Here is a 27,626-nt window from a genome sequence, read left to right as displayed (position 1 = left end):
AAGACATGTTCAAAAACATGACATTGAAAACTTCTTCTCACCTCGTGTGTCTTCAGGAGGACTGACAGTGATGCCCAGAACTCTGTGACCAGAAGATAAATCAAGGATCCAAGAACGATTCAAATATTCACGATGTGTCGATTCTTACTCTGACGGTTTCACCTCCTTCTTCAGTGGAGCTGATGGACAAAGAGAAACACCATGAGAGACGAGATCTTTCCTCGAATCCATGTCGTCGTACCTGCGTCCACCTCCAGGTGAGCCGTGCAGATGGACTGTCCGCCTCTGTTGGTGGCGATGCAGGTGTAGGCACCACTGTACTCACGGCCCACGTCCATGAGGATCAGGCTGTGCTGGCGTCCAGAGCTCGCCACCTTGAAGCCCTTGGTGTCAGGTTTGATCCACAGGACGTCCTCCGGCGACTCCTCCTTCAGCCAGGACACCATGGGAGCAGGAGAACCTGCGAGAGGACAACAGTGAGGAGGTCAGTGAGGAGGTCAGTGAAGAGGTCAGTGAAGAGGTCAGTGACGAGGTCAGTGAGGAGGTCAGTGAGGAGGTCAGTGAGGAGGTCAGTGACGAGGTCAGTGAGGAGGTCAGTGAAGAGGTCAGTGAAGAGGTCAGTGACGAGGTCAGTGAGGAGGTCAGTGAGGAGGTCAGTGAGGAGGTCAGTGAGGAGGTCAGTGAAGAGGTCAGTGACGAGGTCGGTCAACCATCAGGACAAACCTTCGACTCGGACTGTCAACGTGATGCTGGCTCCTTGTTTCACCGTCCTGTTGCTGAACCTCTCCAGGAAGCGAGGAGGCACCAGAGGAACCTTAGAGTCTGGCGTGATGGTTGAGAAGGTTAAAGAAGATCAACCCCTCAGGACGAGACACACTCACCTCGCTGGTCTTGAGGCATCATCTCTCCGGGGTCTGCAGCAAGAACATGTCAAGAACATGTCGAGAACATGTCGAGAACATGTCGAGAACATGTCGAGAACATGTCGAGAACATGTCGAGAACATGTCGAGAACATGTCGAGAACATGTCAAGAACATGTCGAGAACATGTCGAGAACATGTCGAGAACATGTCGAGAACATGTCGAGAACATCACAAGAACATGTCAAGAACATGTCAAGAACATGTCAAGAACATGTCGAGAACAAAATGATTCCATCAGAGCCAGACTTACTCAGAACCATGAGTCGAGCTGAAGAATACGCTGAACCCGCCGAGTTACTGATGTAGGCCGAGTACTCGCCCATGTCCTCCTTCTTCACCTCCAGGACCTCCACCCCGTGAATATCCTGCTTGGCCAGCAGCTGCACCCTCTTTGAAGGCCTCAGAGGGACCCCGTCCTTGAACCAGTAGACCCGGGGCTTAGGAAAACCTGCGAGCGTCAACGGTTACGAGGCGTCGCACAACGAGTCGAACGACTGGACCGACCTTTCACCCTCAGCTGCATCTTGGCAAACGGAGAGCCTGGACTTGCGTGAACATCATGGAGTTCCTCCACCACCTGTGGTAGCTGATCATCTTCAGCCACGGACTCGAAGGTCTCAGTCTCCCTGAAGACATCCATGATGAGCACATCAACCGTCTCGAAACACACCGGCATCTTTACCTGGACAGGTATCCCTTGGCACTGATGTACGACGACGTTTCCGTGGCATCAGCAGCAGTGTCGTAGTCAGAGCTGCAGGACACTAGAAGAAAGACCACATATTCAACCTTCATCTGAGGACTTCACTGAGCACTCTGGACTTCAGACCAACGACGGGTCTACAGAACTTACTGTCCACTCTGAGCTCGGCCTTGGTGGCGGCGATGCCGCTGCTGTTCTCGGCCGTGCAGCGATACACGCCCATGTCTGCCGGCAGCACGGTGGTGATGATGAGCTGGTGACAGCCCTCCTGGTCCTCGTTGATCATGTAGTGGTCGTTCTCCTCCAACACTTTCCCGTCCTTGTACCACCGGACGCTCGGACAAGGCTTGCCGATGACCACGCAGTCGAAGCTGACCGGGTATCCATCGGGCACGTCCTGACTCTGGAGCTCCGTCAGGAAGACGGGGGCGGCTGGAGACACAAGTCGTTGACACAACATGAAGATGTTTGCAGATGATGTGATGTTTCTCACCTTGAGTCTGATCTGGGAAGAACGGCTGTCGATCTTCTGTGGGCGTCTGAGTGCCGTCCTGAGTGTAGCCCATCTTCCTGATGCGAAGCTCCACCTTCAGAGGCCCCGCCTCCATAATGGTGGTCTCCACCGGAACGCCGTGCACCGTGAACATCTCCTGGAACCTCTTGGACGCCACGTCAGCATCGGCCCGTGTGTCGAAGCGGATGTAGATGAACTGCTCGTCCTCACGGTAGGAGTGAGGGTCCGGAGGATGCAGGTCTCCTTCGTCGGCGCTGAGGAAAGGTTCTTCCTCCACGTCCGGCGGGAGACGAGTGCGTAAGAGGCGCCGCAGACGTCGGCTCGCCTGCCTCAGAGTTTCATCCATCTCACTGCCCGACGAGCTCTCAGGCTCGCTGTCGGCGCTGTAGCCCACGGTGAGAGGTCTCCGCCCAGAGTCCCTCACCGATCCCACCGTCACCTTCGCGCTGTGAGACGCGACCCCAAACTTGTTGGTGACCTCACAGGTGTAGCTGCCAGTGTCCTTGGTGGTGATGGCAGTGATGACCAGTGAGCAGGTGCCATCGTTGTAGATGTCAATATGGTGGTGCTTGCCGTCTAACAGAGGCTCCCCGTCCTTGGACCACGTGACCTTCTCAGGTTTCCCGTCCACCACACACTCCAGGTGTATGGTGCCGTTCGGTTCCTTCGTCTGGTCTTTGAACACACCTTTGAAGAGCGGACGCATGTCCTTACGAGCCTTGTAGCCCTTGAACGCCGCCTGGATCTTCACAGCAGCATCTCTGAGTCCAGGTTCATCTTCCTGACTGATCTCCAGGATGTTGGTTTCCACTTGGACCTGCTGTTTGGTCTCTGTGTGGACGGCAGCAGCTTTCACTTCAGTTTTCTGCTCGGACATCTGGAAGTGAGCGAAGAACCTGTCGGTGGCAGAAGTCTCGCTGGAGACGGTTTCACTGGTCACTGTGGCGGCAGTTTTGCTGCTCTTCTTCAGGTACGACACGAGTGTTGGTCCTCCAGCCTCGTCCTCAGAGCTGGACATGAAGCTGGTCCTGGTCTGGTTCTTGACCAGGCTCTGCTCGCGCTCAGATACTTTCACCTCCGTTTCCTTTGTGGAAACCTTCTCTTCCGCTGGTTTCTTGGTCTGTTTCCCGGGGACCTCCGGCTGCTCGGAGATGGAGTCGAGCGTCGGCTCTCGACTCATGCGCCTCTTCTTGGTCGAGGCCTCCCATAACTCATGGAGGTCACTGTCTTCTGCAGCTTCTGGGGGCAGACTCGGCTGGATCAGGGGTTCGTCTTTCACCAGTGGATCTGCAGAATGAAATGAGTTCAAACTTTAAGTTCATCTTCACCGAGTCATGAAAGTAAGCAGACGTTCCAAACTGAAGGTTGAACGGATCCTACTCACCGACTTGCACAGTGTGTGGAAGCTCCACAGGCTCTCCTGCCCCTGCTCTGTTGACGGCTGCCACCCTGAACCTGTAGCTGCTGCCCGGGGACAAGTTCTCCACCACAAACTCTGTGCTGCAGACCAGCTCAGTGTGGCAGGGAAGCCAGAGGGCCGTGTCCACCAGCCTCAGCTCCACACGGTAGCCCAGTATTGGACTTCCACCGTCATGCAAGGGTGTGAACCAAGACAGGTTGACAGACCTCTGAGTTTTACTGAGGACCTCTGGGTCTTCAGGAGGGTCCGGGACAGCTGAGAAGAAAAAGGTTCATGGAGGCCATGAACTCGAGATGGATCCCATTATAAGAGAACTGCTGGTCTACTCACTGATGGTGGAGAGCTTGGCCAGAGAGAGAGCGTCTCTGGCTGCAAACGTGATCTCCTGCTGGGGCAGCAGTGGCGTCTTCTTCAGGGTGAGGTGATAAGAAGCTCCGTCAGCCCTCATGGACCAGAGGTCAGAGGGTTTGAGCTCCACTCCATTGGAGTACCAGGCCACCTCTGTTTCCGGAACTGGCTCAGTGAGCTTGACGCTGAATTCCACCTTGTCGCCCACGGCAACCACTTTATCCTCCAGAGGTTTGACGACGTCCAGCTGCCAGCCTGAGGTGAGAGTGAAGATCTCAGTGATGGTCGTGGAACCAAAGACACCGAAGAAACATCTTACGTTTGACGGAGAGTTTGGCGGACGTGGAGGCGGCGCCTGCTTTGAAGGTCACGCTGCAACTGTCCTGGATACTGAGATCCTTCAGCAGGAGAAGGTGACGACGTCCACTTTCAAACATCACGATCTCAACGTTGGGGGATTCCTTCACCGGTTTGCCGTCCATCAACCAGCCGCAGTCCTTGCTCTCCGGGCGCGAGAGGGAACATTCAAACAGAGCTTCTCCTCCATGGAAGGTCTCTGCGTCCTCCAGGCCCTGGACGATGTTGACGGGTTTAGCTGTGAGCAAACAAACACTCATGAGCAAGAAGGAACCTCTAAGGAACGTAACTCAGAGACAATGATGCTTCTAGAGGGTGAGGCTCTTCGTCCAGGTGAGGCAGAGCTCACCTGACACGTGTAGTGACGCGAGCGCACACGTCTGCTGAGCGTGACAGGAGTAAGTGCCTGCGTCAGCCGCGGACACGCAGCTAATGAACAACCGAGCCACGCTCCAGTCCTGCTCCACTACAACCCTCTGACCGTCAGGCGTCAGCGGCCCACCGTCCTTCTTCCACTCGGCCTGCACCGGCCTCGAGAACTGGCAGATGAACTCGGCCGGTTGGTTCTCAGCGACCCGAAGGTCCTTCATGTCATTCACCACCTCGACCGTGGGATCTGAGGCAGGATCATAACGTCAAGTCACGGCTGAGACACGCAAACACGTGAAGGTCATGCCACGTGACTTATGGGCTTTTTCATTAGCTCCAGATATTACATCCCATAATAGTTTGAGACTATATTCTTTTAGGGAGAGAAAAGCCCAGCCATCAGGTGGAATAGTCAAACTAACTACTGGTTAGAGCTACACTAGTTAGGTGCAGGATCATGGGATTAGTCAAGTCGTTAAGGGACCAGAGGAGATGGAGCAGCAGGAGAAGTTTAAGATCTTCAAACCAGAGACGCGTCACAACCATCATCAGTAGAAAAACCATGTGATCAATTGAACAAACTCTTTTACTAGCAGTTAAAACTATGAAGGTTCTGATGAAGATCCATGAAGCTTCAGTTTCAGAGCTCAGCCTTGAGTTTTGATGGGAGGTTTCGTTCAAATGGTTCCTGAACGTTGAACATTTTGACCAAAAATCTTGTTCATTTTTTTGAGATGGTTACCAACGTTGAGGAGCAAATCAACCTCCATCTTCATCCTATTCACACCTTCACTTCTGTCTCTTTCTCGCTCCACATGTGTCTCCAACACGAACGTCCTCCTGGTCCCTCAGATGTTCTCGACCCTCCTGGTCACTCACTGACTGTCCATCATCTTCTCTGACAACTTCTCGTTTATTTCAGTTTTCTTCCTCCCTAACGTTCTTCATCCCTTCATCAGTCTCTTCACCTTCATCTTGAGATGTTCTCAGGTCTTTGAATCAAAGCAGGTTATTAATGAAGTGTTATTGGTCTCATGCATATTAACGGTTCAACTCAAACATTCCATCAGTGACTTCATGATCAACGTCAACAAAACTCTTTCCCTCGTCGATGAATGTTGCATGTTGTTAACATGTTGTTAACATGTGGTTAAACATGTGGTTAACATGTTGTTAAACCTGTTGTTAAACCTTCAACACATCAGCAGCTGGACTGAAGTCCACATCAAATACCTTTGACTAAAAGCTTGGCTGCGGAGGTCAGAGGACCAGCATTGAACACGACACTGCCGGAGTCGTGCGTCTCCAGGTTCTTCAGCGTGAGCGAGAACACGTGACCTGAGCTCCGGCTGATCTCGCTAAACACACCGTTCTCAAGCAAAGTGCCGTCCAGCCACCACTGGACTGGGCCGGGCGGCGAGCCCGACAACTGGCAGGAGAAGGTTGCCGGCTCCCCGACAAACACATCAACGGACTTAAGAGCAGAAACAACGAAGACTTCTTTAGCTGGAAGATAAACAAACGACACTGAGATGTTTGTCCTTCAAACACAGGAGCATCATGGATGTTTAACAACGACATCATTGCGAGACCGAACCATCTCCACCGCAGTAAAGAATACCTTGCACGGCGACAGAGGCCGTGGTCAGCTGGTCTCCCGCGTCACAGGTGTAGTAGCCGCTGTCTTCAAGATCCAGGTTCTGGATCAAGAGCTCTCGAGCGCAACCTTCCTGCGACGTCCTGAACTTCTTACCGGACTGGAGGACGATGCCTCCCTTTCTCCACTCAACGTGAGCGCCAGCCTTGGACAGCTCACAGTGGAGGACAACATGGTCCCCCTCTGAGGCGTCCTGGTTGCTCAGCTCTTTTGTGAAGAACACGGGGGAACCTGGTGGAGATGATCAGTAGAATCAGACCGAGGGGAAGATTTATTCCAGATATTCATTGAAATCTTCCTGATCCACGACGTCAGTCCAAGACTGATCCGTCCTTGATGCTCCAGGAGGCAGAAGCTCATGATGTTTGACACAAGAGACACAAACCACTTCTGGTCCTCGAGTCCAGATCTTTACCTTCCACCGTCAGGGTGACGTCACACTGAGCGTCTCCAGTGTCACAGCCGTACTCTCCGGAGTCTTCCAGGGTCAGGTTGTGGATCCGCAGCTGGTGACTCGCACCATCGTCCCTCAGGTCGTACTTCAGACCTGCTTTGATGGGTTTATGGTTCCTGGTCCAAGTGACGCTGGCCTTGGGATCCGACACGGAGCAGGCCAGAGTCACACTCTCGCCCTCCAGCGCCTGCGTGTCACGAGGCTTCTCAACAAACAGCACTGTGGATGAAGAACCCAACACTTAAGAGAAGTCTAACTAATGCTCAACTAACTAGTTCATGACTCGTCACTGGTAAGAGCTAATGAGAGTTACAGCTGCTAGACAATGATTGATGACTTCAGTGACTCTCATGACGACCTCAACGACTGTGACCTGAGGAGGCTTCAAGGTCAGCATCAGGACCAACTGTCCCAGCAGCAGGAACCAGCCTCTCCAGGATCTTTACCTTGAGGTGGTTCTTGCACCGACAGACACGCCACCGTCTTCTCCTCGCCCACCACGAAGGCCACGTCGCCCGACTCGTCCGTGGTCACCATCTTCAGGACCAGGCGGTGGACTCTGCCGGCGCCGCTCATCTGGTTCAAGTCGTTGTTCTGCAGCAGGTTGTCGGCGAGCCACCACTGCCCTGCGGTCACGCCGGCGTGCGACAGCTCCACCTCGAAGACGGCGTCCTGCCCGGTGGCCACGCTGACGTCGCAGAGCTCCCTGGTGATGCGGACGCGCTCTGAGGAGACGAGTCCAGATGTTTCTGACGCTCACAGACCAGGACGACGCTGTTACCTTTCACGGTCACCGCGGCCGCGCTCTTCTCGGCGCCGCTGTCGCAGGAATACTCGCCGGCGTCTCGCGTGGTTACGGCGCGAATGACGAGAGAGTGGCAGCTTCCTCGCTGCTCCACGGAGACGTGAGCTCCGGGAGAGATCTTCTCCGAGCCTTTCCACCAGGTCACCGAGCAGTCAGGGCTGGTGGTCTCGCAGGTCAGCGTGACCGGGTCTCCTTCGGTGACCTCCTGACCCTCAAGGCTCTTCTTGAACAGAACTGGTGCAGCTGTCAGAGAATCATGATGAACTGAGTGACACTTTCACCGACATCTGTCAATCAAGTCTGAAATGATTCAATGGTTTCAACACTAGTGACGTCTCAGGTTCACCAGCTCAGACACCAACAGATGATTCACAATATTCTCTTCATGTTTAAGGATCTTTGAAGCTTCAGGATCAATAACTTTGTTCTATTTGTTACAAACATGATTTATTTCAACAAACTTCAACCACAGAACTTACTGCAGACACTAATGACGTCACACACCTTACTTATGGTGCCAACAAAACACTGAACTCCCATGATGCATTTCTACACACTGATCTATTTAGTGACGGCTGATTGGTCGATACAACGCTGTGTTTGACTCGTACAAAGTCACGGACAGTTATGGTTGACTGGGCAGCAAAGCATTATGGGAGCTGAGAGACGACACTTTGTATGTTGAGTTTACAAGATCAAATAAAAGTCGATCCTTCAACAAGTAAAAAACTAAAGTCGTTTCAGAATCTAAACCCGTGACCCGAAGACACGATAAATGAAGAAGAATCATCTTTAGAAGGACGACAAGAACCTTCGTCGTCTCAAGAGGAAACAGTGAAGATGCAGTTCCTGAGTCTCTTCTCAAAGATCTAGAGAACGTTCAAGACCAGAGAGTGAGTCACAGGTCATGTGACTCACGTCCATCAGTACGACTTGATGACGAGACTCACGACAAAACAACTTGATGATGTGAAGATGGATTTGTTTTGAAACACAAAACAAGTTGATGCTCAAACTGACTCCAACAATGACAGATGTCACTCAAGGGGCCACAACGAGGAGAGAAGGTTCAAGAGAAAAGGATAAAAACTCCAGCAACAAAGAGAAAATAGGAAAAAGATCATTTCATGTTTAAAACATGAATAATTACTTCATCCAATAGTAATACTTTCTGTTTGAAATAAGATATAAATCAACAAACTTATGAATCAAATCTCTTTCTTGTTCAAAAGTCAAATGTACTGTTAGTCGCACTGAGGGCCTCAAACCTCTCGGAGGATCTTGGCAGTGATTGACAGCCGTCACTCACAGACTGACCTCTGACGGTGAGCGAGGCCGTGGACGTGTTGTTGCCGACGGCGAAGGTGACGGTGCCGGCGTCGGCGGCGGTGACGCCGTGAAGCGTGAGCGAGTGTTTCCTGCCGTCGACCCTGATCACGTTCATCTGGTTGTTCTGCAGAGGAACGTCCTGCAGCTTCCACTGGGTCAAGGTCGCGTCCTCGCGCGACACCAGGCACTCGAAGAGCACGTCGTCTCCTTCGCTCACCACACAGCTCTCCAGGAACTTCACGATGTTCACGTCCAGCTCTGATGACATCAGGAGGACGTTCAGTTTGGAGCTCCAGAGCGAAGGTTTGTTTGTCGTCAGAACATTTACATGATGGAACCTTTTACTGATTTAAACGTTATATTATTTAATACATTCTATATTAAAAGTTCAAATCGTTTTTTAATATTGAATAAAAAATATTTTCTAAATGAATAAAACAATAAATAAACAGAGTTTGATTTTCTAAGTCCAAACATTTAAAAATACATTTTCTTAATTCAATGTTTTTACATTTGAAACACAGAGCTCAGAGCTGCTGATCATGTGACAACATAAGCATCACATGATCAGCAGCTCTGAGCTCTGTTGGTTTAGTCTGGAGACTCCATTATAACAACATTTATATAGAATTAAAAAGACTTTCAAATCAAAAATATTGAATTTAGAAAAAACATTTTGTGAAATATATAAACTACAATATCAACTCTGTGAGTTAAAATAATTAAATTCATTTTAAAATTATTATCCAGTTATTTAAAAATAAATTATCATTTATTTCAATTATCAAAAAACAACCATTAAATGCTTTAAACATTGTTTCAAAGCTTCATCATTAAATGTTCTGACGTGATGAACTTCATGGAGTGTGTGTTAATAAGGAGGTGCTCGAACACAAGTGTGTGAATCACTTCAAAGAAAGACCACCAGGTGGCGCTAGAGAGTCGGGAGGGTCGTCATGCAGGGAGAAGGTCAGAGGTCAGAGGTCCTACCCTGCACAGTGAGGGTCGCCGAGGTCTTGTGGCTGCCGGTGTCACACGAGTACTGTCCGGCGTCAGACGCCTGCAGCTTATAGACCAGCAGCTGCACCTGAGCCCCCTCCTGTTTCAGCTGGTACTTGCTGCTGCTTTCCAGCAGCTCCTCTCCGTGACGCCAGACCACACTGGCCCCCGACCTGGAGGTCTCACAGCAGAAAGTAGCCGTGGCCCCCGAGTCCCTCGTGACACTCTGCAGCTCAGACTTGAAGCTCACGGGCTGAGCTGTTGAGAAACCATGACAACCAGGTGAGCACAGGTGAGCACAGGTGAGCACAGGTGAGAACAGGTGAGCACAGGTGAGCACAGGTGGGCACAGGTGAGAACAGGTGAGCTCAGGTGGGCACAGGTGAGAACAGGTGAGCTCAGGTTTGAAAACCTTATGTTTTGTATCAGTGTCAGAAAAACAAGAATGTTTTGTCATGTTTGTGTTAAATATATCATTAACATGATTAAATATTGATAAAATATAAAATAAGTCAAATCTTTGGATTGATTATTTAATTAAATGTTCTTTTTTTGTTGGATATTCATAATAAATCAATACTTTAGAAAAATTCATGTTATTTATGTTTTGTATTGTAAACAAAAACAATTGATTAGATAAACTTTATTAATCTCTTTGGGATTATTGTTTCTTTTGAGAAATAATCATATAAATAATAATATAAATAATAATATAAATACAAATCAAGATATAAATGATAATATAAATAATAATTTAAATGATGATATAAATAATAATATAAATGATAATATAAATAATAATTTAAATGATGATATAAATAATAATATAAATGATAATATAAATAATAATTTAAATTATGATATAAATAATAATATAAATGATAATATAAATAATAATTTAAATGATGATATAAATAATAATATAAATGATAATATAAATAATAATTTAAATTATGATATAAATTATAATATAAATAATAATATAAATACAAATCAAGATATAAATGATAATATAAATAATAATTTAAATGATGATATAAATAATAATATAAATGATAATATAAATAATCATTTAAATGATGATATAAATTATAATATAAATAATAATATAAATAATATGATAAATAATAATATAAATTACGATATAAATTATGATGTAAAATATAATATAAAGTCACTTGACCTTTGAACTCCTTTGTATAATCTTTGTTTCCACAAAATGAAAATATTCATCCTGAGAAATGTATTATTTATTTATTTTAATGTATTTGTTTGTACTATTGAAGCTGTGATTAGAAAAGTCTGACTCGTGGATTTGGTTCAATCATGAAACGACGTCACGACAACATAAACGATCACATGACGCGATGACTCGGCGGCGGCCGCACAAACACAAATGAAGGACTGAAAGTGGCCCCCGAGCCACTGGTCATAATGAAACACACCAGTGACCGTCAGCTCCGCGTGACTCTGAACGAAGCCGGTGTCGACGGTGTAGCGTCCGCCGTCGTCCTGGTCCACGTCACTGATCACTAACGCCGCCTCACTTCCTGTCTGCGTGATGTCATACTTGGCGCACGGGCAGAGGCCGAGCTCGCCCTTCCTCCACTCCACGCCGGCGCCGGAGAGCTCGCAGCGAAGCGTGACGCGCTCGCCCTCGTGCGCACTCGTGTCCGCGAGAGTGCACGTGAACACGACCGGTCGAGCTGGTGAGACACGGACCTCGTTAGTCCATCGCTGGACCAGAAACCTTCAGGATTTACCAGAGACTGAGAGCAGAGCCGAGCTCCTGACGTTCTCCACGGAGCACGAGAAGTTCCCCGTGTCCTCGCGTCTCACGTCCAGGATCAGGAGCTCGTGAGTCCGGCCCCGGTGTCTGGGCTGGAACTTCTCTCCAGGACTCAGAACCTCGCGACCCTTCGTCCACTCCGGGGTCAGGCCCGGGCGAGAGAGCTCGCAGCTCAGGGTCGCGCTCGACCCTTCCTCGACCTCCAGGCTCCTGAGGTCACGCAGGAACGTGACGGGAACAACTGGAGACGAGAAGCTCGTGGTCATCGCTCGTGAGGTCAACAGAGGTCAACGGGGTCATGAAGGTGAAGGTTCAGAAAGATATCAAGAGTCGAACTGATGTTTCCTGAGAAGACGTTTGAACAGTTTGAAAGAAACGATCTTCACGATCGAGGCTTCAAGATCTTCTTCATACTTCCTGGTCATGATGGTTTCTTGACACTTCAAGAAAATATCTTCAACTCATGAGCAAACAACAGAAAGAACTTGTTATTGTTTTACTCTTTTGTCTGTTGGTGAGAAAATGTGTTTAAATGCTTAGTTTGACATAATTAAATACTAATCAATATAAATCTTATAAAAACCAGATACTGTCAGATTGTCCAGCAACAGATGAAGCCTCAGAACAAAGATCCTCTCGTGAAGTTGATCAAAGTGTTTGTATCAAGTATTCAATGAAACACCAGCAGCTGTGAATCTTTCTTCACAGGTTGAAGCTCAGACTGACGGAGAGTCTTTGAAAAACATGAGGAAAAAGAGTTAAAAACTGATGAAAACCAAAGTCAAACCACGAGAAACACCAGAGAAGAAGTGAAACAACTCATTCAAAGTCTATCAAGACTTTCCTGACTTTGAAATCTTTGCATCAAGAAATATTCAAACATTCACTCTTGACGATCCCAGCCTGCCAGGGCAAGACAGAGGAGACACCCTGAGGTCACAAGACACCGAGTCAAAGCAACAACATCATCAGACGATGATGAGAACACGTCCAACCACCAGTTGCTTCTGCTGCAGCATCAACATCAACCTTTGAGATCTCAACCAACAACCTTCTCACGTGATCACATGATCAACACGTGGAACATGTTCTCGAGAACATCACGAACAACAACCAACGTTACCTTCAACTTTCAGCTCCTGTGTTCGACTCGCTCTCAAGGTTCGCTCTTCACGGGAGGTCTGAGGAGGAACATCTGGAGAACATGTGTCCACATCAATAATAAATCAATATACTTGTGATCAATACATGAATCTCTTCAAGACAAACTTCATTTCTCAGCCAGAGCAGACACGAGATGACGGCGAGAAGCGACACAACAACCTTCCTCGTACCTTCTGATGTCTCCGTGACTTCAGGCCTCTGAGTTCGCTGAGTTGAGGGAGAAGATCTCGCGGCTGAAGGACACACAGAGTCTTGATGTTCAACCAAACTAACTGAGCCAGAGATGCAGAGCAGCCAACAGGTGTTCACGTTCAACAACAACAACAACAACAACAACAACAACAACCACAACAGCAGCAACAGCCACAACAGCAACAACAACCGCTACAGCAACAACAACCGCAACAAAAACAACAACAACAACAGCAACAACAACCACAGCAACAGCCACAGCCACAACAACAACCACAACAGCAGCAGCAGTAGCAGCCACAACAGCAACAGCAACAACAACCGCTACAGCAACAACAACCGCAACAAAAACAACAACAGCAACAACAACCGCAACAAAAACAACAACCACTACAACAACAGTCACAACATCAACAGCCACAGCCGCAACAATAACAGCAACAACAACCACAACAGCAACAACAACTGCAACAACAACCACAACAGCAACAACAACTGCAACAAAAACAACAACCGCTACAACAACAGCAACAGCAGCAACAACCACAACAACAGCAGCAGCAACAGCTATAACAGCAGCAGCAACAGCTATAGCAGCAACAACAACAACAACAACAACAACAGCAGCAACAGAGCTCCAGTGTCGACTGGAAAGCGTTGATCACATTGATCACTGACTGACGAGCAGCAAAGAGCGCAGCTTTGATTGACACTTTGACAGCAGCCATCACTCAAGTTCACACCAGCAGGTCAAACATCGAATGAACCTTCAACTTTGAACTCTTGTGTTCCAGACGCCTCTTCATGAACGTGGACTTTAGACGTTTGTTGTTGCAGCGTCACAACTGATGAACACAAGTGTTTGAATCAAACAAGAACCTCCTGTTATAAGTTATATTATAAGATATACAAGATATTTATCTTATAAGTTATATAAATATAAATCTCATAAGTTATACAAGTTATATAAATATATATCTCATAAGTTATATAAGATATACATATTATAAGTTATATAAATATAAATCTCATAAGTTATACAAGTTATATAAATATATATCTCATAAGTTATATAAGATATACATATTATAAGTTATATAAATATATATCTCATAAGTTATATAAGATATACATATTATAAGTTATATAAATATAAATCTCATAAGTTATACAAGTTATATAAATATATATCTCATAAGTTATATAAGATATACATATTATAAGTTATATAAATATATATCTCATAAGTTATACAAGTTATATAAATATATATCTCATAAGTTATATAAGATATACATATTATAAGTTATATAAATATATATCTCATAAGTTATATAAGATATACATATTATAAGTTATATAAATATATATCTCATAAGTTATACAAGTTATATAAATAGATATCTCATAAGTTACATAAGATATACATATTATAAGTTATATAAATGTATATCTCATAAGTTATATAAGTTATATAAATAGATATCTCATAAGTTATATAAGATATACATATTATAAGTTATATAAATATATATCTCATAAATTATATAAGATATACATATTATAAGTTATATAAATATATATCTCATAAGTTATATAAGATATACATATTATAAGTTATATAAATATATATCTCATAAGTTATATAAGATATACATATTATAAGTTATATAAATATAAATCTCAGGATCTTCACCTTCAACTGTGTTTGTTTCTCGTCTCACAGCTTTTGTCACGTCCATGTTTCTCACTATAAACACAGGACATGTTGAAGCTCATACTATATACTCTGATACTGTAGTATTTAGTATTGATTGAAGTATTTAAAACAAACACAACAAACACTTTTACCTTCTATACTTTCTTTGACTTCCTGTCTTTGAGGTTCAGTGTAAACACAAGTTTGTTTTTCCACTGAAGGAGAAAAGAACAAAATCAACAACATGTTCAAGAGTCGTCTTTAAACACTCTTCTCTCCTCCCTTCATCCCTCTCTCTCTCCTCCCTTCATCCCTCTCTCTCTCCTCCCTTCACCCCTCTCTCTCTCCTCCCTTCACCCCTCTCTCTCCTCCCTTCATCCCTCTCTCCTTCACCCTCTCTCTCTCCTCCTTCACCCCCTCTCTCTTCCTTCACCCCTCTCTCTCTCCTCCCTTCACCCCTCTCTCTCTCCTCCCTTCACCCCTCTCTCTCCCTTCACCCCTCTCTCTCTTCTCCCTTCACCCCTCTCTCTCTCCTCCCTTCACCCCTCTCTCTCCCTTCACCCCTCTCTCCCTTCACCCCTCTCTCTCTCCTCCCTTCACCCCTCTCTCTCTCCTCCCTTCACCCCTCTCTCTCCTCCCTTCACCCCTCTCTCTCCTCCCTTCATCCCTCTCTCTCCCCCTCCCTTCATCCCTCTCTCTCCTCCCTTCATCTCCTTCTCTCCTCCCTTCATCTCTCTCTCTCCACTTCTCTTCATCCCTCTCTCTCTCTACTCCCTCCCCCCTCTCCCTCTCTCCTACATCTCTCTCTTTCTCTCTCCTCCCTTCACCCTCTCTCTCTCTCCTCCCTTCATCCTCTCTCTCTCTCTCCTCCCTTCTGGTTCTGAGTCTGGTTCTGCTCAAGGTTTCTGCCACTCTTATGTCTTCTGTGGTTCGTTGTGATCGTCTGGAACATGTTTCCCTCTTATCTTAATAATTCAATGTTTACATAAAATATCAAACGTTAAAGTAGTTTCTCTACAGTCGCTGTCAACAGAACAACAAACAAACACATCATTGTTTCTGATCAAAGTCAGTGGATCGTGAACAGGACCAAGAACTGAACCTTGTGGGACACCATAGCTGATATAAAGTGTAGTTTAAACTGTAGTGTCTTCAAACTCTCGTTTGAACACTTGATCAACATTGAACTTCTACGTGTGTCTATGAATGTGTTTATAATTAATGATTCTATTGAAACACAGTAAATATTCCTTCGTACCCGCGTCACCGTCTCGCGTCCGTCTGTGTGCGTCGTGTGTTTGTTGTGTTTGTTGTGTTTGTTGTGTTTGTTCAGCCGCAGACGTGTTCACTGAAGATCATGTTAACAATCCTGAGCAACAAGCAGTAGATCTTTCTTCCACGAGGATCAAAGTGACTCGTTTATCTTCAACAGTTACAACAACTACAAACGCGTCACAACGTTATTCACCTTCGACCTTCACCTGCTGCGTCACTTCGGTTGTTCTGCTCCGTGTTTGCTGAGTTTCTGCTAAAACATGAAACAAACTTAGTGAAGAAGATCGAGATGATTCAACATAAACGACATATTTAAAGCCTCAGACACATCGACGACAGATCGACTGTAACTCTTGTAACCATGACGACAACCATCGCTGAGCAGACGAACAGGAACGAACCACACGAGGCCAGAAGATCTTCAACGAGACCAAACTTTACCTTCAACCGTCTCGACTCTGCTCTGTCGCTCCTTCTGCTCCTCGACTACGTTGGCCCTCGACACTGAAGCTCTGGTTTCATTGGCTACACAACATCGAACGAACACAACAACACAACGTCTCCTGTCACTCGTGGACTGAAGATGAAACAAATGAACTTTGACACAAAAACCTCGTGACCATGTGATGTTTTCTTCTCTTGAGCTGAAACTCGTTCGGACATTAAATCATCGAAGAAACGTTGTTTTGATCAAATATTCAACATTAAACATGTTTTATCGACTGACATGTTTAAACAACAGACACAAAAGTAACTTTTTTAAAACCTATTTAATGACTTGCAATTAATAATTCTTTCTCTTTATTTCTCTTTGTTCTTGTTCCTATTTTTTATTTTTATTTGTATGAATAATTGTGGATTGTTGTGTCTAATTGGAAAAAAAACAATTTCCCGAAGGAGACCTGCTGAGGATCAATAAAGTTCTACTTACCTAGAAATAAATACAAAAATAAAAATGTTTCTACGTGACCTTTCACCTCATGAAGGCCACATAACAGTTGAAGCCGCACTTTATTGTGGACCAATAAGGGGTGAAATAATTTTTTTCAAACGTTAGTTTTTCCTGCTCATGTCATCGTAACACAACACGACACAACTTCTTACCTCGCACACTGAGGTCGGCTGAGGTGGTGTGTTCTTCACACACACAGCTGTAGTGTCCACTGTCTTCTGGCAGAGCTTTGATGATCTGCAGCTCGTTCTCGGAGCCTCGCTGTGTGACCGTGAACTTCTCTCCAGACCTCAGGACTCTCGAGTCCTTCCTCCACTGCACTGAAGCTCCAGGTCTGGAGGTCTCACACTTCAGGGTCACTCTGGCTCCTTCTTCTGCCTCCTGACTCTGCAGCTTCAGCGTGAAGGTCACTGGTCGAGCTGAAGGTTTTGGACCAACAATACAAGAACGTGACGAGAACATAAAACAGATTCCATCGTTTTCTTCTCACACAAACCCGACACAGAAGCTTCACCAACTGATCTTCTCACTATGTTTCCTCCTACCCTTGATGTTGAGACTGGCCGTGGTGGTCTGGTCTCCACACACACAGCTGTAGTCTCCACTGTCTTCAGGCTCAGTCGTGTCCATCACCAGTTCGTTCACAGAAGCCTTCTGCTTCACCTGGTACTTCTCTCCAGACCTCAGGACTCGCGAGTCCTTCTTCCACTGCACTGAAGCTCCAGGTCTGGAGGTCTCACACTTCAGGGTCACTCTGGTTCCTTCTTCTGCCTCCTGACTCTGCAGCTTCAGCGTGAAGGTCACTGGTCGAGCTGAAGGTTTTGGACCAACAATAGAAGAATGTGACGAGAACATTAAATAGATTCCATCGTTTTCTTCTCACACAAACCCGACACAGAAGCTTCACCAACTGATCTTCTCACTATGTTTCCTCCTACCCTTGATGTTGAGACTGGCCGTGGTGGTCTGGTCTCCACACACACAGCTGTAGTCTCCACTGTCTTCAGCCTCAGTCGTGTCCATCACCAGTTCGTTCACAGAAGCCTTCTGCTTCACCTGGTACTTCTCTCCAGACCTCAGCACTCGCGAGTCCTTCCTCCACTGCACTGAAGCTCCAGGTCTGGAGGTCTCACACTTCAAAGTCACTCTGGTTCCTTCTTCTGCCTCCTGACTCTGCAGCTTCAGCGTGAAGGTCACTGGTCGAGCTGAAGGTTTTTAGACCAACAAAAGAAGAACGTGACGAAAACATAAAACAGATTCCATCGTTTTCTTCTCACACTAAACCCGACACAGAAGCTTCACCAACTGATCTTCTCACTATGTTTCCTCCTACCCTTGATGTTGAGACTGGCCGTGGTGGTCTGGTCTCCACACACACAGCTGTAGTCTCCACTGTCTTCAGGCTCAGTCGTGTCCATCACCAGTTCGTTCACAGAAGCCTTCTGCTTCACCTGGTACTTCTCTCCAGACCTCAGCACTCGCGAGTCCTTCCTCCACTGCACTGACGCTCCAGGTCTGGAGGTCTCACACTTCAGGGTCACTCTGGTTCCTTCTTCTGCCTCCTGACTCTGCAGCTTCAGCGTGAAGGTCACTGGTCGAGCTGAAGGTTTTTAGACCAACAATAGAAGAACGTGACGAGGACATAAAACAGATTCCATCGTTTTCTTCTCACACTAAACCCGACACAGAAGCTTCACCAACTGATCTTCTCACTATGTTTCCTCCTACCCTTGATGTTGAGACTGGCCGTGGTGGTCTGGTCTCCACACACACAGCTGTAGTCTCCACTGTCTTCAGCCTCAGTCGTGTCCATCACCAGTTCGTTCACAGAAGCCTTCTGCTTCACCTGGTACTTCTCTCCAGACCTCAGCACTCGCGAGTCCTTCCTCCACTGCACTGAAGCTCCAGGTCTGGAGGTCTCACACTTCAAGGTCACTCTGGTTCCTTCTTCTGCCTCCTGACTCTGCAGCTTCAGCGTGAAGGTCACGGGTCGAGCTGAGAAGTGAGTGACGGTTAGAAAGATATCGATGCAGAGACGACGATAAAGTTCTGACATGAACAACAACTGGTGACGCTGTGACTGTCGATCCTCGTACCCTTGACGCTGACGCTGGCCTCAGTCTTCTGGTCTCCACACACACAGCTGTAGTGTCCACTGTCTTCTGGCAGAGCTTTGATGATCTGCAGCTCGTTCTCGGAGCCTCGTTGTGTGATTGTGAACTTCTCTCCAGACCTCAGGACTCTCGAGTCCTTCCTCCACTGCACTGAAGCTCCAGGTCTGGAGGTCTCACACTTCAAGGTCACTCTGGTTTCTTCTTCTGCCTCCTGACTCTGCAGCTTCAGGGTGAACGTTGGTGGTAAAACTACACAACGAATGCTTTGTATTAGAAACTGAACATTGAACATTTAGTGTCTTTGGTTTGAATTATTGTTTATTATAGTTTAAAATTGTTAGATTATAGTTATAATTGTTTGATTGTAGTTATAATTGTTTGATTTTAGTTATAATTAACTTGATTGACAGTTCCTCACCTCTGACGGTCACCTTGGCAACACTCTTGGCTGAGCCAACATCACACGTGTAAAGATCCGTGTCTTTCTCCTGCAGGTCTTGGATGGTCAGAGTCAGAACTGACTCCTTCTGGAACATCTTGTATCGTCCACCAGACTTCAGCTCCGTGTGACCCTTCAACCAGGTCCAGGTGGACGCCGCTCGAGCGGTCTCACACTGAAGACTCACATCCTGCTGCTCTTCCACCTCAAGGTCCTTCAGCTCCTGCGTGAACTTATGGACGGGCTCTGAGAAGACCAGAGACGAGCATTCAAGCAGGTCATCGAAGCGATCGACGCAGTACTCGGTCTAACCTTTGACCTCCAGCGTAGCTCGAGTGGACGCCCCACCTACGACCTCACAGCAGTACTCGCCGGAGTCTTCCAGAGAGACGCTGGAGACCACGAGCGTCATGAGCTTCTCCTCCTGCTTCATGTCGTACTTCAGGCTCCTCTTCAGAGCTTTTCCATCCTTGGTCCACTTCACGGTGGCCGAGGACTGAGTGACCTCGACCCTGAACTCAGCATCTTCTCCCAGGAGAGCGGAGACGTTCTCCAGACCCTTCGCCACAGAAGAAGCCAGACCTGCAGCCAAACATCTCGTCAATTTAAAAGACTTTGAGTTGAATTTAGAAAATAATATTTTTAATTATTGGGATCAGAAGATCAGAGTCAATATTAAACAATCATTTAAATTGTTATCACTGTCATACGTGGACTGACCTTGGACGGCGATGGTCGCGCGTGACGTCAGGTCTTCGATGCTGAACTCCAGCTCTCCAGCGTCCTCAGGAGTCACGTCCTTCATCACCAGCAGGTGTTTACGACCTTTGCTGCTGACCTGGACTCGACCTCCGTCAGTGAGGCTGCGAGCGTTGAGTCTCCAGGAGCTCTGGACCGAGCTCTCGCGGGACAAGATGCACTCGAAGCTGCAGGTTCCTCCTTCGCTCACCTCCACGGACTTCAGCCTCTTGGTGATCCCGATGCCTATCTCTGGAACCAGAGGCGTCAACGACCCCATCACGACCCTCGGCGCCGGAAACAAACCTCTCACGGTGACCTTTGACCTGGACACCTCGGTTCCCAGGTCACACGTGTACTCTCCGGCGTCCTCTCGGCTCACGTCCTTGATGATCAGACCCAGAGACCTCCCCGTGTGCAGGAGCTCGTACTTGGATCCGGCCTTCAGGACCTGACTCTCCTTCCTCCACACGGGCGACACTCGGGGCTTGGAGGCTTCACAGGTCAACGTGATCAGACCTTTCTCTTCACCGATCACGTCGTCCAGGGACTTGAGGAACACGGTCGGCTTCTCTGGAGGTCACAGAGACATGATGTTCACGCGGAGGAACCTTCAGAGGTTCATGACTTTCGACACCATCAACAAATACCATCAACACCATCAACACCTTCAACACCATCAAGTTTTGAAGTGTTTGTGTGTTTATACGTGTGTGTATGTGTATGTGTGTGTGTGTGTGTGTGTGTGTGTGTGTGTGTGTGTGTGTGTGTGTGTGTGTGTGTGTGTGTGTGTGTGTGTGTGTGTGTGTGTGCTGTGATTGGTCAAGCATTGAGGTTTGTCACCGCGCGCCATCAATGGTCTCCACCTCCAAGGGACACGTTGTATAAACAAAGCGTGATCACAGCTGGAGGAGTGAAGCCATTATTACGTCATCATGGACTCTCGTAACCTCTCGTTCGTCCAGATTTCAGTGCAAGTTTATAAAGTAATAATTAAAACATGGTGATGATGAGAAGTTACTGCGTCTTGAAGAACATTCACTGCATGACACCAGAGGATCAAAGGTTGATTGAAACAGTACCACTTGATGAAGGTGATGACATCTGAATAACAACCAAACAAGTTTCATCTGTTGCTGACCTTTAACCTTGAGCGTGACGGACTCTTTGCACTTCCTGGTCCGAGCCGTGATGACGCCTCCGTCTTGAGGAGCCAGGTTCTTCAGCGTGAGCCTGTGACTCCTCCCGTCGTGGCTGATGGAGTTGACCTCGTTGCTGCAGAGAACCTTCTCGTTGAGGAGCCACTGAACGTCCTCGTCAGGAAAGTTGATGTCACAGGTGAAGACGGCGTCGCTGTCCTCGTCCACCTCGGTGTCGCACAAGTGTTTGGAGAACTTGACGTCTCGCACTGGAAGGAACGTTCAGAAGTTCACGGTCACAAAGGTACTCAGAGAGTGAAGAACCCATGAATAAATACCTTCGATGCTCAGCGTCCCTCGAGTCTCTGCTGGTCCAGAGCGACAGACGTATTCTCCTCCGTCCTCCTCGCTCAGACTGTGGATGGTGAGCTGAGCTCGGGTCGTGTCTCTCTTCATGTTGTACTTGTCGCTCGTGGCTAGTTCCACTTGACCTTTGAACCACTGAACTTCTTTAGGAGGTGCAGAGAACTTACAGCTGAGCATGGCTGAGCTTTTCTCCTTCGCCTTCACGTCCTTGATGGGCTCAGCGACCTCTAGTGGGCGCTCTGTGTAGGTGCAGCAATAAAAGGTTCAGTTAGGCTGAAGTTGAGGAAGAACAAAAATAACAAGAAGAGTTTTCTTTTGTTATCCGTTTGTATATAAGTTCGATTTTAGTTGAAAATGGTTTGATTCTAGTTAAAAAATGTGGATTCTAGTTGAAAATTGTTTGATTATAGTTGAAAATTGTTTGATTTTAGTTGAAAATTGTTTGATTATAGTTGAAAATTGTTTGATTATAGTTGAAAATTGTTTGATTATAGTTGAAAGTTGTTTGATTTTAGTTGAAAATTGTTTGATTTTAGTTGAAAATTGTTTGATTATAGTTGAAAATTGTTTGATTATAGTTGAAAATTGTTTGATTACAGTTTAAATGTGATGTTGAACAATAAGTTCAAAGCTGACCTTTGACAGTGAGCTGAGCCAGAGACTTGCTCTTCCCAGCAGTGAAGTGAACAGGTCCAGTCATGGACGCTCTGGTCTTCTTGAAGGTGAGCCGGTGAACAGTTCCTTCCTTCTCCAGCTCGACATCTGCGCTCTCCTGCACTGCAGCTCCACTCAGGGTCCATATGGGAGGCTTGACCAGTTCCATGCTGGTCTCCACCTCGAAGGCGGCGGCGAAAGGTTCCGTCACCTCCACGGACGTCAACTCTTTGACGATGCTGATGGACTGCTCTGGAAGATTCAAGGTCAAAAGTGTTGAAGTATCTTCTGCCAGAAGGTTCTCCACACGTCCACTACCTTCTACAAGAAGTTTACAAGACGTCTTGTCGTCGGCGGCGTCGCACGTGTACACGTCCTCGTCTCCAGAGTCCACGTCGTTGATGGTCAGCTTCCTGTACACGTCCTGACTCTGGATCTCGTACTTCTTGCTGGGCTTCAGCTCCAGCTGGTTCTTGAACCACCTCACTCTGGCGCTGGCTCGCGACACCTGGCATTCAAGATGGCCGCGGTGCTTGAACATGGCGATCTTGTCCCGGAGCTTCTTCACAAACTTCACAGGCAACTCTGGAGAATCAAAGTCATGTGAGAACCTTGAAGTTCAACTCTGAGGACTAGAGGAGATTCTAAACTTTTCAAAACTCTAAACCTGTCTCACCTCAGCCAAGAAGATCATTTTTGTCTTTAGCAGAACACGCACTGATCATAAGATAGTGTTTGAACTTCTTCATATTCATTCTAAGTTTGAGGACGAACACGAACATAGTTGACCTTCTATGAGGCATTGATTCACCAGGATGATGGAATTCAATATAATCTATGTTTTCTTATTCAAAGAGTCGTTTCTTCTTGAGACACACGTGATAAAAATGATCATCAAACCTTTAACTTTCAGTTTCGCTACTGACGAGATCTTCTCTGCCGTGAACTTGATTTCACCGACATCTTCTATGGAAACACTTTTGAACATCAACACAAACGTCCTCCCTGAGGAACAGAAGACTGGAGTCAGTGAACGAGTCAGTGAACAAGATGTCAGTAAAAACGTCAGTGAACAAGTCAGTGAACAAGATGTCAGTTAACAAGTCAGTGAACAAGATGTCAGTAAACAAGTCAGTGAACAAGATGTCAGTAAAAACTTCAGTGAACAAGTGAGTGAACAAGATGTCAGTAAACAAGTCAGTGAACAAGATGTCAGTTAACAAGTCAGTGAACAAGATGTCAGTAAAAACGTCAGTAAAAACGTCAGTAAAAACGTCAGTAAACAAGTCAGTGAACAAGATGTCAGTTAACAAGTCAGTGAACAAGATGTCAGTAAACAAGTCAGTGAACAAGATGTCAGTAAAAACTTCAGTGAACAAGTGAGTGAACAAGATGTCAGTGAACAAGTCAGTGAACAAGATATCAGTTAACAAGTCAGTGAACAAGATGTCAGTAAAAACGTCAGTAAAAACGTCAGTAAACAAGTCAGTGAACAAGATGTCAGTAAACACGTCAGTGAACAAGATATCAGTGAAAACGTCAGTGAACACGTCAGTGGAAAAGTCAGTGAACAAGATGTCAGTAAACAAGTCAGTGAACAAGATGTCAGTAAACAAGTCAGTGAACAAGATGTTAGTAAACACGTCAGTGAACAAGATGTCAGTAAACACGTCAGTGAACAAGATGTCAGTAAACAAGTCAGTGAACAAGATGTCAGTAAACAAGTCAGTGAACAAGATGTTAGTAAACAAGTCAGTGAACAAGATGTCAGTAAACAAGTCAGTGAACAAGATGTCAGTAAACACGTCAGTGAACAAGATGTCAGTAAACACGTCAGTGAACAAGATGTCAGTAAACAAGTCAGTGAACAAGATGTCAGTAAACACGTCAGTGAACAAGATGTCAGTGAACAAGATGTCAGTGAACAAGATGTCAGTGAACAAGATGTCAGTAAACAAGTCAGTGAACAAGATGTCAGTAAAAACATCAGTAAACACGTCAGTGAACAAGTCAGTGAACACGTCAGTGAACAAGATGTCAGTAAACAAGTCAGTGAACAAGATGTCAGTAAACAAGTCAGTGAACAAGATGTTAGTAAACAAGTCAGTGAACAAGATGTCAGTAAACAAGTCAGTGAACAAGATGTCAGTAAACACGTCAGTGAACAAGATGTCAGTAAACAAGTCAGTGAACAAGATGTCAGTAAACACGTCAGTGAACAAGATGTCAGTGAACAAGATGTCAGTGAACAAGATGTCAGTAAACAAGTCAGTGAACAAGATGTCAGTAAAGACATCAGTAAACACGTCAGTGAACAAGTCAGTGAACACGTCAGTGAACAAGATGTCAGTAAACAAGTCAGTAAAAACATCAGTAAACACGTCAGTGAACACGTCAGTGAACACGTCAGTGACAACATGGAGGAACAAGAGTTTTATCACCTTCTTGTCTCAGCTTGATGTTGTCGTTGACTTTTATTTTGGCGTTTCCTCTCCACCACTGACCCTCCACCTCGTCATGAGAGACCTCACAGACGAACGTTGCGCTCTCCTTCTCCGTCACCTCCACGTCCTCCAGCTTCTTCACCATCTTGATGTCTCGGGCTGCAGTGAAGGTGTCGAGTCACGAGTCCAGGGAGAGAATCGATTCAACTCACCATGAACGCTGAGCTTGGCTGAAGTGTTGTCGTCCTGCGTGCGACACACGTACGTTCCTGCGTCTTCAGGCAGACATTTGTTGATGGTCAAGGTGCGTCTGCGGCCGTGAGACTGGATCCCGACGTTCTTCCCCGACTTCAGCTCGACGTCGCCCTGGAGACCACGAGTCAGTGTCGCTCCAACAATAGAGAATATACAAGCCTTACTTGTCATTGAATCAATATTTTAAATGAATGTTTTAATGTGTAATTAAACGTCAGTGAACACGTCAGTGAACAAGATGTCAGATAACAAGTCAGTGAAGAAGATGTCAGTAAACATGTCAGTGAACAAGATGTCAGTAAACAAGTCAGTGAACAAGATGTCAGTAAACAAGTCAGTGAACAAGATGTCAGTGACCAAGTCAGTGAACAAGATGTCAGTAAACAAGTCAGTGAACAAGATGTTAGTAAAAAAGTCAGTGAACAAGATGTCAGTAAACACGTCAGTGAACAAGATGTCAGTGACCAAGTCAGTGAACAAGATGTCAGTGACCAAGTCAGTGAACAAGATGTCAGTGACCAAGTCAGTGAACAAGATGTTAGTAAACAAGTCAGTGAACAAGATGTCAGTAAACACGTCAGTGAACAAGATGTTAGTGACCAAGTCAGTGAACAAGATGTCAGTGACCAAGAGAGTGAACAAGATGTCAGTGACCAAGTCAGTGAACAAGATGTCAGTAAACACGTCAATGAACAAGATGTTAGTAAACACGTCAGTGAACAAGATGTCAGTAAACAAGTCAGTGAACAAGATGTCAGTAAACACGTCAGTGAACAAGATGTTAGTAAACACGTCAGTGAACAAGATGTCAGTAAACAAGTCAGTGAACAAGATGTCAGTAAACACATCAGTGAACAAATTGTTAGTAAACAAGTCAGTGAACAAGATGTCAGTAAACACGTCAGTGAACAAAATGTCAGTAAACACGTCAGTGAACAAATTGTTAGTAAACAAGTCAGTGAACAAGATGTTAGTAAACAAGTCAGTGAACAAGATGTTAGTAAACAAGTCAGTGAACAAGATGTCAGTAAACAAGTCAGTGAACAAGATGTTAGTAAACAAGTCAGTGAACAAGATGTTAGTAAACAAGTCAGTGAACAAGATGTCAGTAAACACGTCAGTGAACAAGATGTCAGTGACCAAGTCAGTGAACAAGATGTCAGTAAACACGTCAGTGAACAAGATGTTAGTGACCAAGTCAGTGAACAAGATGTCAGTGACCAAGTCAGTGAACAAGATGTCAGTGACCAAGTCAGTGAACAAGATGTCAGTAAACACGTCAGTGAACAAGATGTTAGTAAACAAGTCAGTGAACAAGATGTCAGTAAACACATCAGTGAACAAATTGTTAGTAAACAAGTCAGTGAACAAGATGTCAGTAAACACGTCAGTGAACAAGATGTCAGTAAACAAGTCAGTGAACAAGATGTCAGTAAACACGTCAGTGAACAAAATGTCAGTAAACACGTCAGTGAACAAATTGTTAGTAAACAAGTCAGTGAACAAGATGTTAGTAAACAAGTCAGTGAACAAGATGTCAGTAAACAAGTCAGTGAACAAGATGTCAGTAAACACGTCAGTGAACAAAATGTCAGTAAACACGTCAGTGAACAAATTGTTAGTAAACAAGTCAGTGAACAAGATGTTAGTAAACAAGTCAGTGAACAAGATGTCAGTAAACAAGTCAGTGAACAAGATGTCAGTAAACAAGTCAGTGAACAAGATGTCAGTAAACAAGTCAGTGAACAAGATGTCAGTAAACAAGTCAGTGAACAAAATGTCAGTAAACACGTCAGTGAACAAATTGTTAGTAAACAAGTCAGTGAACAAGATGTTAGTAAACAAGTCAGTGAACAAGATGTTAGTAAACAAGTCAGTGAACAAGATGTCAGTAAACAAGTCAGTGAACAAGATGTTAGTAAACAAGTCAGTGAACAAGATGTCAGTAAACACGTCAGTGAACAAGATGTTAGCAAACAAGTCAGTGAACAAGATGTCAGTAAACAAGTCAATGAACAAGATGTCAGTAAACAAGTCAGTGAACAAGATGTCAGTAAACAAGTCAGTGAACAAGATGTCAGTAAACAAGTCAGTGAACAAGATGTCAGTAAACAAGTCAGTGAACAAGATGTCAGTGACCAAGTCAGTGAACAAGATGTCAGTGACAAAGTCAGTGAACAAGATGTCAGTAACACGTCAGTAAACAAGATGTAAGTAAACAAGTCAGTGAACAAGATGTCAGTAAACAAGTCAGTGAACAAGATGTCAGTAAACAAGTCAGTGAACAAGATGTCAGTAAACAAGTCAGTGAACAAGATGTAAGTAAACAAGTCAGTGAACAAGATGTCAGTAAACAAGTCAGTGAACAAGATGTCAGTAAACAAGTCAGTGAACAACTGAGGAATCATCGAATCAATATTTTAAATGTATGCTTTAATGCATAATTATTCAATTTTTTAATTAAAAATATATATATATTTGGACAATTAATTAGTAATTATAACCAAATATTGTTTTAGTCATTAA

At 45.6% G+C, this 27,626-nt stretch overlaps 1 protein-coding gene across 2 annotated transcripts in view; it reads right to left on the bottom strand.

The window, feature by feature from the left end:
• Window positions 1–27,626, bottom strand: part of obscnb (obscurin, cytoskeletal calmodulin and titin-interacting RhoGEF b) — a 73,835-nt gene that overhangs the window by 23,516 nt on the left and 22,693 nt on the right. For both annotated transcript variants that reach the window (XM_087811833.1, XM_087811834.1), the window contains exons 25-69: window positions 25,058–25,211; window positions 24,843–25,004; window positions 23,302–23,406; window positions 22,720–22,986; window positions 22,384–22,653; window positions 21,720–21,986; window positions 21,384–21,650; window positions 20,549–20,815; window positions 20,225–20,494; window positions 19,817–20,086; window positions 19,484–19,750; window positions 19,048–19,314; window positions 18,680–18,946; window positions 18,285–18,551; window positions 17,890–18,156; window positions 17,497–17,763; window positions 17,104–17,370; window positions 16,441–16,524; window positions 16,193–16,252; window positions 14,877–14,939; window positions 14,722–14,775; window positions 13,793–13,870; window positions 13,004–13,066; window positions 12,793–12,864; window positions 9,872–10,138; window positions 8,870–9,139; window positions 7,529–7,795; window positions 7,194–7,472; window positions 6,709–6,966; window positions 6,258–6,524; window positions 5,870–6,142; window positions 4,617–4,883; window positions 4,230–4,505; window positions 3,893–4,165; window positions 3,527–3,817; window positions 2,122–3,429; window positions 1,779–2,060; window positions 1,608–1,689; window positions 1,430–1,551; window positions 1,176–1,373; window positions 882–914; window positions 724–822; window positions 242–460; window positions 149–179; window positions 42–82 (exon numbers count right to left, since the gene is read on the bottom strand). In XM_087811833.1, the coding sequence (XP_087667959.1) occupies window positions 42–82; window positions 149–179; window positions 242–460; window positions 724–822; window positions 882–914; window positions 1,176–1,373; window positions 1,430–1,551; window positions 1,608–1,689; window positions 1,779–2,060; window positions 2,122–3,429; window positions 3,527–3,817; window positions 3,893–4,165; window positions 4,230–4,505; window positions 4,617–4,883; window positions 5,870–6,142; window positions 6,258–6,524; window positions 6,709–6,966; window positions 7,194–7,472; window positions 7,529–7,795; window positions 8,870–9,139; window positions 9,872–10,138; window positions 12,793–12,864; window positions 13,004–13,066; window positions 13,793–13,870; window positions 14,722–14,775; window positions 14,877–14,939; window positions 16,193–16,252; window positions 16,441–16,524; window positions 17,104–17,370; window positions 17,497–17,763; window positions 17,890–18,156; window positions 18,285–18,551; window positions 18,680–18,946; window positions 19,048–19,314; window positions 19,484–19,750; window positions 19,817–20,086; window positions 20,225–20,494; window positions 20,549–20,815; window positions 21,384–21,650; window positions 21,720–21,986; window positions 22,384–22,653; window positions 22,720–22,986; window positions 23,302–23,406; window positions 24,843–25,004; window positions 25,058–25,211 (10,045 nt within the window). The remainder of the gene's footprint in view (window positions 1–41; window positions 83–148; window positions 180–241; window positions 461–723; window positions 823–881; window positions 915–1,175; window positions 1,374–1,429; window positions 1,552–1,607; window positions 1,690–1,778; window positions 2,061–2,121; window positions 3,430–3,526; window positions 3,818–3,892; window positions 4,166–4,229; window positions 4,506–4,616; window positions 4,884–5,869; window positions 6,143–6,257; window positions 6,525–6,708; window positions 6,967–7,193; window positions 7,473–7,528; window positions 7,796–8,869; window positions 9,140–9,871; window positions 10,139–12,792; window positions 12,865–13,003; window positions 13,067–13,792; window positions 13,871–14,721; window positions 14,776–14,876; window positions 14,940–16,192; window positions 16,253–16,440; window positions 16,525–17,103; window positions 17,371–17,496; window positions 17,764–17,889; window positions 18,157–18,284; window positions 18,552–18,679; window positions 18,947–19,047; window positions 19,315–19,483; window positions 19,751–19,816; window positions 20,087–20,224; window positions 20,495–20,548; window positions 20,816–21,383; window positions 21,651–21,719; window positions 21,987–22,383; window positions 22,654–22,719; window positions 22,987–23,301; window positions 23,407–24,842; window positions 25,005–25,057; window positions 25,212–27,626) is intronic.

The sequence above is a fragment of the Callionymus lyra genome, chromosome 16 (assembly GCF_982586985.1).
Source record: "Callionymus lyra chromosome 16, fCalLyr1.hap1.1, whole genome shotgun sequence".
In the NCBI taxonomy this organism is placed as follows: Eukaryota; Metazoa; Chordata; class Actinopteri; order Syngnathiformes; family Callionymidae; genus Callionymus; species Callionymus lyra.
Note: the sequence above shows the minus strand (reverse complement) of the source record. Positions and strands in the feature narration are given on the sequence as shown.